This window comes from Cynocephalus volans, chromosome 3 (genome assembly GCF_027409185.1).
Source record: "Cynocephalus volans isolate mCynVol1 chromosome 3, mCynVol1.pri, whole genome shotgun sequence".
NCBI lineage: Eukaryota > Metazoa > Chordata > Mammalia > Dermoptera > Cynocephalidae > Cynocephalus > Cynocephalus volans.
The window spans coordinates 155,946,401-155,959,523 of NC_084462.1; the positions used below are offsets into that span (position 1 = coordinate 155,946,401).

General features: G+C 38.2%; 1 protein-coding gene across 1 annotated transcript; it reads right to left on the bottom strand.

Annotated features, from left to right (window-relative positions):
- Nucleotides 1–1,539: 1,539 nt before the first annotated feature.
- On the bottom strand, nt 1,540–10,274 carry ACYP1 (acylphosphatase 1). Its single transcript, XM_063091514.1, has 3 exons — nt 10,214–10,274; nt 9,713–9,804; nt 1,540–1,866 (listed from the first exon to the last, which is right to left on the bottom strand). Exons 2-3 carry the CDS (start codon nt 9,794–9,796, stop codon nt 1,651–1,653), a joined length of 300 nt encoding a protein of 99 aa, XP_062947584.1. The 5' UTR covers nt 9,797–9,804; nt 10,214–10,274; the 3' UTR covers nt 1,540–1,650.
- Nucleotides 10,275–13,123: the final 2,849 nt, after the last annotated feature.

Genomic DNA, 13,123 nt, shown 5'->3' on the forward strand with positions numbered 1-13,123 from the left:
CGCCGAGAACACGCACTCGTTGGCGACACCCCTGGGCGCATGCGCACCAGGTGCATGCCGGCTGAATTCAGGCGTCCCAGGATCTCTTCACACGGGTACCTCCAATTCTCCGTCGTTATCCGCTTTTGGCATGCTGTGAAAGGCTCTTTCTAGCCATTTTTACTTTTGCTGTTACGTTTCTCCTTTTCTCACTCTTTCTCCTTTGTACGTACTACCACTTAATTCAATAGTGTATGTATTTGACTTATTTGGTTATTATCCTCTCTCACTAGAATGTAAGCTCTATGAAGGCAGGAATTGTTTTGTTTACTGCTGTATCCCCGTGGCCAAGAACAGTGCTGGCCCTATGGTAGGCACTCTGAATAAATCTAGAACCTTCCATCTTAGAATTATAGCATTTCAGAGCTGGGAAAGACGGAGACACAAGCTCAACTATTTTAATTTACAAATGAGGACACCAAGACACACTTTACTGGTTTTTTTTGGTATGGTCCCAATGCCACTGCAGCTTCTTTACTTACTGAAGGAGAGCAAAACTTTACCAACACTGAGAATAAAGTGTTTTGGGAACTGTTAACCAATCCTGTTTTTGCTTCCCGTCTCATTTTCATTGAAATCTTATTTTTTTAAAAAATAGGAATTTACGACAAATTTGTCCGACCCAGTAAGTTTTTGATATATACTTGTTTAATGACTAACCAAACCACATCAGACTTCTAGTGCTGATTAACCAAAATTCTGATTATTGCTTATATTAGTTTTCTGGGGCTGCCATGACAAAATACCACAGACTGGGTGGCTTAAACAGCATAAGTTTATTTTCTCTCAGTTCTGGAGACTAGAAGTCTGGGATCAAGGTGTTGGCAGGGAGGCCTCTCTCTTTGGCTTGTAGATGGCCATCTTCACATGATCTTTCATCTGTGCAAGCACGTCTGTGTCCGAATTTCCTCTTCTTATAAGGACACCAGTCACGTTGGATTAGGACCTATCCTAGTAGCTTCATTTAATTTCAGTTGCCTCTTTAAAGTCCCTATCTCCAAATACAATCACTTTCTGAGGTACTAGGGACTAGGACTTCAACATATGAATTTTGCGGGGACACAGTTCAGCCCGTAACATTACTTTACATGACTTTCTTACCCAGAGGAAAGGAATAAAAATAGAAGTTCCAGAAAACTAAAAGTAATTAGTCCAAAACATCATTTGAACAAAACTAACAAAACTGAACTTGTGGTGTTTGTTCTTATTAGGCACACAATCTCCTAAAGAAAACTTCATGAAAACCATTTAAATAAATGATTCAAAGTAACTGCTAACTTTCTTTTTCTTTGAGGCCTCTTTAAATTACCTCCAAGTACTCTTCCCACAGATGTTTATTGAATAAATATCTCTTATTTTGCCCAAAAGGCAGCTCACTGAAGATTGAAAAAAAAAGACCCTAAGCAGAAGGTTCTAATGTGTTTTTATTGATTAGAACTATGTACAACTGTAATCCTTTCAACATACATGTAATTTACAATAACATTCAAATATCTGATACTAAAATAATTTACTGACAAATTCTAATATTAAACACAGAATAGTTCTATCTCTATTAACAATAATAACCAAAACCACTGAGTTTATTCTGGAAAATTTAAATTCAGGCCATTATTTCACAATTTGGAAATCTGAGTAATCCAACTTTAAGATGACTTTCTCATTGTTGAAGTTTGCTGTGTCAATGTGCGATTTGGGACTTCCTCTTGTCTTAAGCCATTCCTGCATATGACGCACCTTGGACATGGGACCTTGCAATTGTCCTTGCACTGTGCCCTGGTCAGTGTTCTGGACCCAGCCTACCAATCCCAGCTTTTTACTCTCCGCCTAAGGAGAAAAAAAGAGTGAGCCAGTGAGATTGAACAAAACAAAGTGAGACTACAATCTTTTTGCCAGAATCATCATGGCCTAGAAGCAAGCCACTGAAACTAATTTGATATTGTCCAGAACAGTCAAAACAGAAAGACAGCAAGGAGGATCTCATTGGTGGTCTTAATTAATATCAAGTGTTGGTCACTTGACTCCATTTCCTTCTTCTACCCTATAAAATCAAGGCACTAGAATTTTTCACTATGTAGTCAATTTGGTAAAGTACTAAAGACCTAAGTCCTAAACAGATGCTTTCAAAATGATCCCCTAAGGCTGATTGTTGTTAGGACACTGGGCTGTATCTTGCTTATTTTTCCTTCTCCAAATCAAGAATCTATTAGGTATGTGAAATGAAAAAAGCATGAAGTTATCTGATCCTTCTTTTTGTCTTTAACCAGGACCACACCTAAACAAATCCAGATGAATTAGTGTCCATTATATCCTTAAAGATCATTAGAGAATATTTCACAATTTCCTGGGCAATTCATCCTGTTGTTCTCACTGTAGAGAAACTGTCTAACCGAACATCTTTATGTTGCATCCAAAGTCCACTTTCTGCCATCCTCCTACAGAAAGAAAGCAGCTGGTGATCAGCCTCTGGACACCTAACTTTCATGAGACTACATTACTACTAGGTTTTCTTTGACTTCCTTTTCTTCTGTCTAAGTAAACACAATGTCTTTAAAGTTGAATAAGCTTATAAAGACCACCTAATCATTGTAGTGACTCTTTTCTTAGCCTCTTCAGTGTTCTTTCCTTTAAGTCATTAAACTGTGGCAAGACTGAAAAGTTAGGAAAGCAAATAACGTTTTAGAGGTAATTTTATTTTTGTATAAATATATAATTAGCATTTTATGAAAGTCATTGATTGTTAAAGTAACCTATCTGAATAAAAGGAGTTGGATTACAACAGAAAATGGGAGTTAACATGATTGCATGTCCAAATGCCAGAGTGGTGATCTAGTAAATGTGGGAGATTGCTGGAGTTGGCCAAAGAAAACGTTATGCACAGCAAAAAAAATGTTTGATGAGGAACTGAAGTATTTATCAAATCAGTAATGTTCAAAGCAAAGACATGTTTACATAATGAACAAGAGACTCCAGTCAAATAAATAACAGTTTAAGGGATACAGGAGAAATTAAGGAATGAAGAAAAATAGGAGATACCTACACCATGCACTACTAAGTGCCAAAGAAGATAGCATAAAAGAATGCTGAGAATGGATTTTGAGGAAGGCTCCATATAGAACTGACTTCATAAAACAATTTCACTCTTCTGCTTCAAATGAACCTAGGGGAGTTGGCTATCTCTAGTTCTTAGGGTTACCAAATATGGTAAATAGCTATAAAAATGTGCAGTTTTGAGCAGGTTATAACAATCAAATAAAACTTTAAATTGCAATGTGATTTATCTGAACTTCTGAGAGTGAACAACACACTCCAGAATTTGACTGGTGTTGAGAATGGGAATTTCCTACAGGTTGCATTTGTGCACTCAATTCTGTTCTTATTTTTTAAATGATAGTGTAATGTTGCTGATTCATGTTCAGTTTTGAATATCTGTCTAAACAGGTAAACAGTGTTTTTTCCCTAAGAAAATTCCAAAAAGCTAATTCTACCTCATAACTACCTTTCAGTTTACACAGTCATCTGACAACATTTTAAGGAATATAATCACCAACACTAGCTGCAATCTAAAAAGAAAGTCTCTCCCCCTCCCACAACCAGGCACACTGCGCCAGTGCCTTGGGGCCCGCCTGGGACCTGAGGCATGGATCTGGGGACCAGACACACCCCACAACCAGGCACACCACTAGTGCCACGGAGATTGCCAAAAACATCACCTCCATGTGGGTGGCGCACCACAGCCACCACAATAACCATGGCTGCCATGAAAGCAACCAGACGCCACAACCACCACACAGATGGTCCGCCAACCACTGAAGTACATTGACACAAGGAGAGTCACCAGCAGAGATAAAGAAAAGAAGAGGATGTCTCTCTCCACAAAGCCCATTTCAGAGTGACAGAAGAAGCATCTGCTCTCTGATAATATTGGGGTACCTGATCACACCTCTCAGCATTGGACAGATCATCTAGGCAACAAATCAACAGAGTAATCATTATTCTTTCAGAAGGAGAGAAGAAATCTAGGGTAGTCAGAGGGGGAGCAGGGAGGGAGAGGGGGATGGGGAGAGATTGGACAAGGGGCAAAAAGAACAATTACACTTTGTAACAATATATATGCTAGTAATATTGATTTGATCAACATATCTCAATGTTGAATCCCCAGAATATGTATAATCGATTTTGATTCAATAAAATAAATAAATAAATAAATAAATAACAAAAATAAAAAGAAAGTCTCCTCAAATCAATAACCTAGGATTCCACTTTAGGACACCAGAAAAAGTAGAGCAAACTAAACCCAAAACAAGCAGAAAAAATGAAATAATAAAGATTAGAGCAGAAGTTAATAGCAAAATAGAGAAAATCAAGGAAACCAAAAGTTGGTTCTTTGAAAAGATCAATTAAATTGACAACCTTTAGTGAGACTGATCTAGAAAAAAAGACAAAAGGCTCAGATTACTAAAATCAGAAATAAAAGAGGGGACATTACTAATAACCTTACAAAAATAAAAAGGATTATAAGCAAATACTATGAACAATTATATGCCAACAAATTGGGTAATTTAGATGAAAGGGAAAGATTCCTAGAAAGACAAACTACCAAAACTGAATCAAGAGGAAATAGAAAATCTGAATAGACCTATAACAGATAAGGAGACTGAATTAGTAATCAAAAAACTTCCCACAAAGAAAAGCTTAGGGCCAGATGCTGCACAGGTGAACTCTACCAAATGTTTAAAGAATCAATCCTTCACAAAGTCTTCCAAAAAAGAGAACTCTTCCCAACTCATTCTATTAAGTCAGCATTATCCTCATACCAAAGCCAAAGACACACACACAAAAAAACTATAGACCAATATCTCCTATGAATATAGATGCAAAAATCCTCTACAAGATACTAGCACACCAAATCCAGCAACATATAAAATGGATTATATACCATGACAACTTGGGATTTATTTTAGGAATGCAAGTTTTGTTCAAAAAAGTAATCAATTTAATATACAATATTTATAAATAAAAATTATATGGTCATCTCAATAAATGGCAAAAAAAAAAAAGCACTTGACAAAATCCAACACACTTTTATGATAAAAACACTCAACAAACTAGGAACAGAAGGTAACTTCCTCAATCTGATAAAGGGTATCTGTGAAAAACTCACAGTTAACATCATCTAATGGTGAAAGACTGACAGCTTTCCCCCTAAGATCAGGGACAAGACAAGGATGTTTGCTCTTATCACTTCTACTCAATATTATACTTGAGGTTTTAGCCAGGGCAGAGAAAAAGAAAGAAAAGGCATTCAGACTGGAAAGAAAGAAGTAAAACTACTTCAACTTTTAGATGACATATCTTGTATACAGAAAAATCCTAAGGCACACACACGTATGCACACAAACTGGAGCTAATAAACAAGTTTACAAGGTTGCAGGATACAAGACTGATATACAAAAATCAACTGTACAAATCAATTTTGTATACAAAATTCTATACACTAGCAATGAACAATTGAAATTAAGGGAATAATTCCATTTATAATAGCACCAAAAATAATAAAATGCTTAGGAATAAATTTAATAAATGGGGTGCAATACTTACATATGGAAAACTACAAAACATTGTTGAAAGAAATTAAAGAAGAACTAAATAAACAGAAAGATATCTGTGTTCATGGGTTGGAAGATTTAATATTGTTAAGATGACAATGCTCCCCATATTGACCTACAGATTCTGCACAATCTCTATAAAATTCCAGTTGCCTTTGTTGCAGAAATTGACAATTTGATCCTAAAATTCATATGGAAATAAAAAGGACCCAGAATAGCTCAAAATAATCTTGAAAAGGAAGAACAAAGTTGAAGAACTCACACTTCCTGATTTCAAAATATACTACAAAGCTACAGTAATCGAGACTGTGGTATTGTTATAAGGATAATATATAGATAAATGAAATAGAATTGACAGTCCAGAGATAAAACCTTACATTTATGGTCAATTGATTTTTGCCATGACAAAAGAATGGGAGGAATAATAGTCTTTTCAACAAATTGTGTTGGATAACTGGATATCCACATGCAAAAAATAAAGTTGGACTTCCTACTTCACACCACATAAAAATTAACTCAAACCATATCAAAGACCTAAATCTAAGAGCTTAAACTATGAAACTCTTAGAAGAAAACATAGGCAATCGCTGTAGTGGCCAGCCGCCAAACAAAACAAAACAAAACAAAACAATGAAAACATAGGCATAAACCTTCATGACCTTGGCTTAGGCAAAGGTTTCTTAGCTATCACACTAAAAGCACAAGCAAAAAAACAAAAAACAAAAAACAAATAAGGCTTTGTCAAAATTAAAAACTTTTGTACTTCAAAGGACACTATCAAGAAAGTGAAGAGTGGGGCTGGCTGGTTAGCTCAGTTGGTTACAGCACAGCCTTGTAACACCAAGGTCAAGGTTTTGGTTCCCTGTGCCACCAAAAAAAAAAAAAAAAAAAAAAGAAAGAAAAGAAAAAGAAAGAAAGTGAAAAGAGAACTCACAGAATGGGAGAAATATTTGCTAATTATATATATCTGGTAAGGGACTAGTATCCAGAATACATAAAAAATTCTTACAACTCAACAATAAGAAGACAAGTAACTTAATTAAAAAATGGGCAAAGGATCTGAATGGACATTTCTCCAAAGAAGATATACAATAAGCATGTGAAAAGATGCTCAACACCATTAGTAACTAGGAGAAGGCAAATTAAAACCACACTGAGAGTATACACATACAACAGAATATTATTCAGCCTTAAAATAAAATAAGGAAATTTTGATAAATGCTACAATATGAATGAACCTTGAACACATTATGCTAAGTGAAATAAGCCGGTCACAAAACGACAAAAAGTGTATGATTCCACTTATATGAGGTACCTAAAGAAGTCGAATTCATAGAGACAGAAAGAATCGTGATTGCCAGGGGCTGGGAGGAGGGGAGAAAGGGGTGTTAGTGTTTAATGGTAGAGTTTCAGATTTGCCAGATGAAAAGAGTTCTGTGGATGGATGGTAGTGATGGTAGCACAACAATGTGAATGTACTAAGGTCATTAAATTATACATTTAGAAGTGGTAATGTTTATGTTATACGTTATTCTACTACAATTTTAGAAACAAGTGCGTTAAACAGTTTGCAAATATTTGGGGGCCTTCCAGTTACGTTTGTATTATTGATTTTAGTTTAGTTCCAATGTGGTTGGAGAACATTCCTTGTCTGACTTAAATCTTTTAAAATTCATTGATACCTGAAAACAAAACAAACAACAACAAAAAACACACAATGAGGAACTACTTCATACCCAGTAAGGATGACTATAATAAAAAAGACAGTAACAATTGTTGGCAAGGATCTGGAAAAACTGAAATTCTTATATATTGCTGTGGGACTGTAAAATGATATAGCTACTTTGGAAAAACTTGGCAGTTCCTCAAAAAGTTAAACATAGATTTAGCATATGACCCAGCAATCTACTCCTAGGTATATATACTCAAGAAGGGAATTGAAAACATTGTCTACACAAAAACATGTACATAAATGTTCACATATCATTATTCATAATAGCCCCAAATTGGAAACAACCCAAATGTCCATTAATTGACGGACAGATGAATAAAATGTGGTATTACCAACCTGTGGAATATTATACAGACATAAAAAGGAATAAAGTACTAACAAATGCTATGATATAGATGAACCTTCAAAACATTAAGTGAAAGGAGCCAAACACAGAAGACCACATTTGTGTGATTCTATATATATTCAAGGTCCAGAATAGGCAAATCCTTAGAGACAGAACGTAGGTTAGTGGTTTCCAGGGGCTTGGGGGATGAGGGGTGAGTATTAATGGGTAGGGAGTTTGTTTTTGGGGTAATGAAAATGTTCTACAATTAGTGCAAAACTTTGTGAATATACATTATACACTTTAAAAGGGTGAATTTATGGGAGCTGCATTGTATTCCAACTTAAAAAAAAAGTCCCTACATTCTCATTCACTACTCCTCTAGGAGTGATGGAATTTAATTTAGAGGCTGGATGATATCAACATGCAAACAGACTGTAGCAAAACAAAACAACTTTAAAAATGAACATATATATTTAAATGATTATAAATAGTAAAGAATTAGCTACAAGCATAATTAGGAAAAAAGATTACATTTTCTTTGCAGTTTTCTAAATCAATATTTGTTTTCTTTTATTTTCTCGCTAAATTGGGGGATGGGAAAGGCAGCAAGAGACAGATGGGCTGTACCACCATCTGGTCCTTTTCCCTCAACAACTTTGATTATTCTTTGAAGCTGTTACCTACATTTACTAAATCACAGGAACTTACCCTGCATAATTGGTAGCAAAGCTAATTGGAACATAGCTCTTGCTATGACTTTCAGCAATTCTTTTTTCAACAGGTATCTCCCATGTGAGTATGAAACAGGAAAAAATGATTTGCAAATAATTAGAAAAAGAGGTATTAACAATTAACATTCATATTTCAAAGATTCAGGTTTGAATTTTAAGTTCCACAGGAATGTGGAACTTAATTCATTATCTGTGAGATTGTGATGCACCAGGAAGGCAATAGCCTCATACTCCACTACAGAAAGCAGAAAGGACATTGAGATTGTATTTGTGTGTGCATGTTGTGGGAAGATTAGTGACACTAAAGCAAAGGTAGAGGCTGTCAATAGTTTGTTCATCCCCTCAAATACTCCTTACTACTCTAGTAGGAATACCAGTCTCCATCTTCAGTGTTATCATTACCTATCGTGGAATGGATAAAGTAGTTTTCATTAGAAAAATTTCAGCTGGAGAGCCGGCCCATGACTCACTTGGGAGAGTGTGGTGCTGATAACACCAAGGCCACGGGTTCAGATCCCTATATAGGGATGGCTGGTTAGCTCACTTCAGAGAGCATGGTGCTGACAACACCAAGTCAAGGGTTAAGATTCTCCTTACTGGTCATCTTTTTATTAAAAAATAAATAAATAAAATAAAATAAAATAAAGAAAAATTTCAGCTAGAAAAGGAAAATGTTCTTTCAAAGCCAAAAAGAACTAAATGGAGAATTTGGGGAAGGGTGGAAAAATGAAAGAGGAAAAAAAAAAAAAAAAAAAAAAAAGAAAGAAAAATGAAAGAGGTCTGAATAAAATGCAGCAGCAAGAAGCATTTAGGGGTGCCCGGTTAGCTCAGCTGGTTAGAGCGCTGCTGTGTAACACCACGGTCAAGGGTTCGCATACACACACACCCGCCCCCCCCCCCCCCCAAAGCAGCAGCATTTACCTAAGTTATATAAATGTCATCAGTTCATCCGAAATGCCTATCTTCGACCAATGATAGCTTTCCTACAAGAAATGTGACTTGATTTGGGGATGCCAGGACAGGGAGAACTGGGGAAGCCCTCCCTGACATGTGTGTCTAGATGCTCAGGTACCACTGTCAGAGCAGGGGAATCTTCCACTCACATCGTGTTTTACCGACTGCAAAGCATTCTCATACTGATTGCTCTACAAACTACCTCTCTGCATGCAGTTACCAAATAGCCAGCTTCTTCCAGTTCACACCCGTCAGGAACATGTCTTTTGTTTCCATGCTCCTAACCTACGTATGTCCCCAAAGCCTGTAGGTCACCTACCTGAGTGTACTTTCGGAAAAAGACCCCTTGCACCTTTCCAAAAATTTCATAATCCACTGATATCAAGGTGTCCCCTTCTGCCATGCTCAAACCTGTCAGAAACCAGGAAAGCAGAAAGGTGAAGAACTATTCAGGACCCCCAATGGTGCGGAGGCAGAAAGGGCCACACCCACACTTCTCCATCCTTAACCAATGCGACCTCTGCCGACATTACGGTCCCCGAAATTCAGATTGTGCGACGGCACGTATAAACGCGCGCGTGTGAGGTAATAGCGAGACTCCTGGTCGAGGGAGCTGCGGGTCGCAACTGCCACTGAGGCCTCTTTTGGGCAATGACCTGTTTCCCAATTACCTCCTCACACCCGTGCGCGCTCAGCTCCCTCCCCATCCCTTTCTTTTCCTATGCGGCCGCCAGAATCCCCTTCTACTAACATTTTAGGGTGAATCGAACTGACGGACTGGCCCCGGGGCCCCCTCCCGCGCACCCCTTCCTCATCTTACCCACAGGGAGCCGGGACCACCGGGGCAACCACCACACCAACGGCTCCCCTAGACGCGCGAACCGCCGCGCCCGGAAGCTTAGAAGGCCGCTCCTCCTTGGCTGTCTCTCATGCCCATCACTTCCTCCCAACCAATCAGGGAAGGGATCTCGCCCGAGCCCGCCCAGAGAGTGGGATTTCAGGATGCTGTTCTCCCGCAGCCCAGAGAGCCTTGGGTTGGGGGTCTGTCTGTCCGAGGTCTCGGGTTGGCCTCTACAGACCAAGCCTTCACCCCCGACCCCAGTCACTAAGCGCCCCCCTCTTTTTATTTTCTCGTGGGGAGAAAGGCATAGAGGAAGAAGCCCTTGTGATATCTTCAATCGTAAAATAAATATTAACTGACAGCTAGTGTGTGCTAGGCACTGTTCTAGGTGGTTGGCATACATTAGTGAAAAAATCAAGATGCTTGCCCTGGAGGAGCTTAAATTCTGGAGGTGGGTGACAGACAATAAACATTAAACATTGTAAATAGATAAATTGAATAGGACACATACAAGCTTTCTGTTCTTTCTTTTTCCATTCTCCTCAAATTTTGAGTCACGCCTAACTTGGAATTGGTAGCAGGGGAGATAAATGTAAAGGAGGTCCCAGTGGAGGTTATTTCTCCTTCTAGGCTTCTGGAAACTGCCCACCAAAGTCTACCTTAATAAGAAAACGCCAAATAATGATTGAATAGCTAACTAACTAACTACATAAATAAAGCACAAGCACAAGCAAAGTAACTTATGGCTCCAGAATCACAATGGAATTAATCAATCTAAGCCAAATGACTAAATTGCATGAACTTATTTTGGGAAAAGGGAATTGTTAAAGGGGGTTGTGGGTGAGGATGGTTAAAGTCAATTGGTAGACATTTGAATCTGGCTACCCTTATGATTAAGAATGTGTAGGAAGGAAAACTGCAGTGTTTATTGCAGACTTGGCAAGGTGATATGGGTTTACAATGGTAGCCATGGAAATCCATCATTCCAATAGTCCCCCCCCCACCACAGAATGAGGATCTAGATCCTAGAGAATTGTACAGCCTTAGTCCTGGGAGGCAAGGCATGGGAGCGAGGCCGGATTGAATGTTGTGCTTGACAATATTTTGAAAATAATGCTAAACAGAGTACCTAACTGACATTTCTTTCTCTAAAAAAATTTTTTTTAAAAAAGTTTTTCTATAGTATTCAAAACCTACTGAATGTCTAATATGTATGGGACACTGTAGGATATACAAAGATGATATATAATCTTTGCCCTCAAAGAGTTTTTAATTTAGTGTAAGGGACAAACATGCACTGCAAGTAATGACAATAAAATGCACAATATGGTAATTCAATTCTATGAACATCCACTGAGAACTCTTCATGAACCAGCCCTGTGCTATAACAAGGACAGAAAATATTATGAAGGAGCAAAGAGATTAATTCTGACTGGGAAGATTGGGAAAGTGTTCTTGGAGAAAACAGCACGTTATCCAAGGTTATACAATCACAACCAGTCACTGATGGAGCTGGGATTTAGTTCCAGGTAGTCAGTCCAGAATCCACTCCCATAAAAGCTATGCTTTACCACCTCCCAGTATGAGGAGCTTGGGATAAGGTAGTACCACTGAGGTGAGAAAGTGCAAGTAATCAGTTGTGGCCAGACCAGGGTTTCTCAACCCTGGCTGCACATTGGAAACTCTGGGGGAGCTTTAAAAAATATCTATGCCCAGGCTTCACTCTCAGATATTGCTTTCCGTGTAGTCTTAATGCACAGCCAGGGTTGAGACCCACTGGGCTAGTCTCTGAGTTTATTAAAGGGAGGCAGAGTGGGAAGGTAGGCTGGACCTAATCTGAGATGTAGAAATACCACACTAAATTATGCATTTTCAACTTTATTCTACAAGTAAAGAAGAAGCCACTCGGGAGGAGAAATGATAGGATCAGAAATATTTAGTAATTAGCTTATTTAATCATTTCACAATGTATGCATATATAAACAGCATGTTGTGCACTGTAAACATACCATTTTTATTTGTCAGCTATATCTTAATAAAGCTGGGAGGGAGTATTTAGGATGATTCTGACAGCAGCATAAAGGATGGATTTGGGGAGCCAATGTTGAAGGCAAGAATAGCAGTTAGGAGGTGATGCCATCTTAAAGAGAAGAGAGGAGGAACTCACCTAGGGCAGCAGAAACATAAAGGAAGAGTCATATATGAGAGACATTGCAGCAGTAAACTCAACAGGACCTGCGGGTCAGTTAGAATGAAGAGATGACAAAGAGGCAGGATCAGAAGATGACTGATGCCTTGAGCGTGAACAGGAACACTGGAGAAGAAGCAGATTGGGGAATGGGGAGAAGATCATGAGTTTGCATTCTGTCATTCTGAGTTTGAGGTTCCTGAGGAACAACCATGTGAAGGTGCTAAATGGGTCAATGTAAATTTGAGTCTGTAACTAAGGAGAAAGATTAAAACTAAGCTGGATATCATTCAATCATAGTTGTAACCTGAAATTTCAGCATTTGACTGAAATCACTAAGAAAGAGAATGTCTGGAACTACATATATATGAGAAATAAGAGAGCTTAGGGGAACACCTAAATTTAGGGAGCAGGTGGGGAAAAGACATAAATGCTAGAGACCGGGAAGAAGATGGAGCAAGGTCACAAAAGAAGAAACCAAGAGAGCATAGGAGCAAGTGAAAAGAGAGTTCTAAAAGGGTGAATAATCAATCATAAGTAAGTAGGCTGAAGCAATAGAAGCTTTTGTCTTTGGTCATTGGAAGTCACTGGTAGCCTTGCAGTTAAATAAAGTGGAGAGGGTAAGAAACCAGACCATAATGAATGGGATAATGAGGGGGAGATGAGGAAGTGGGGCAGCAAATGTAGAGTTTTCTATTAAG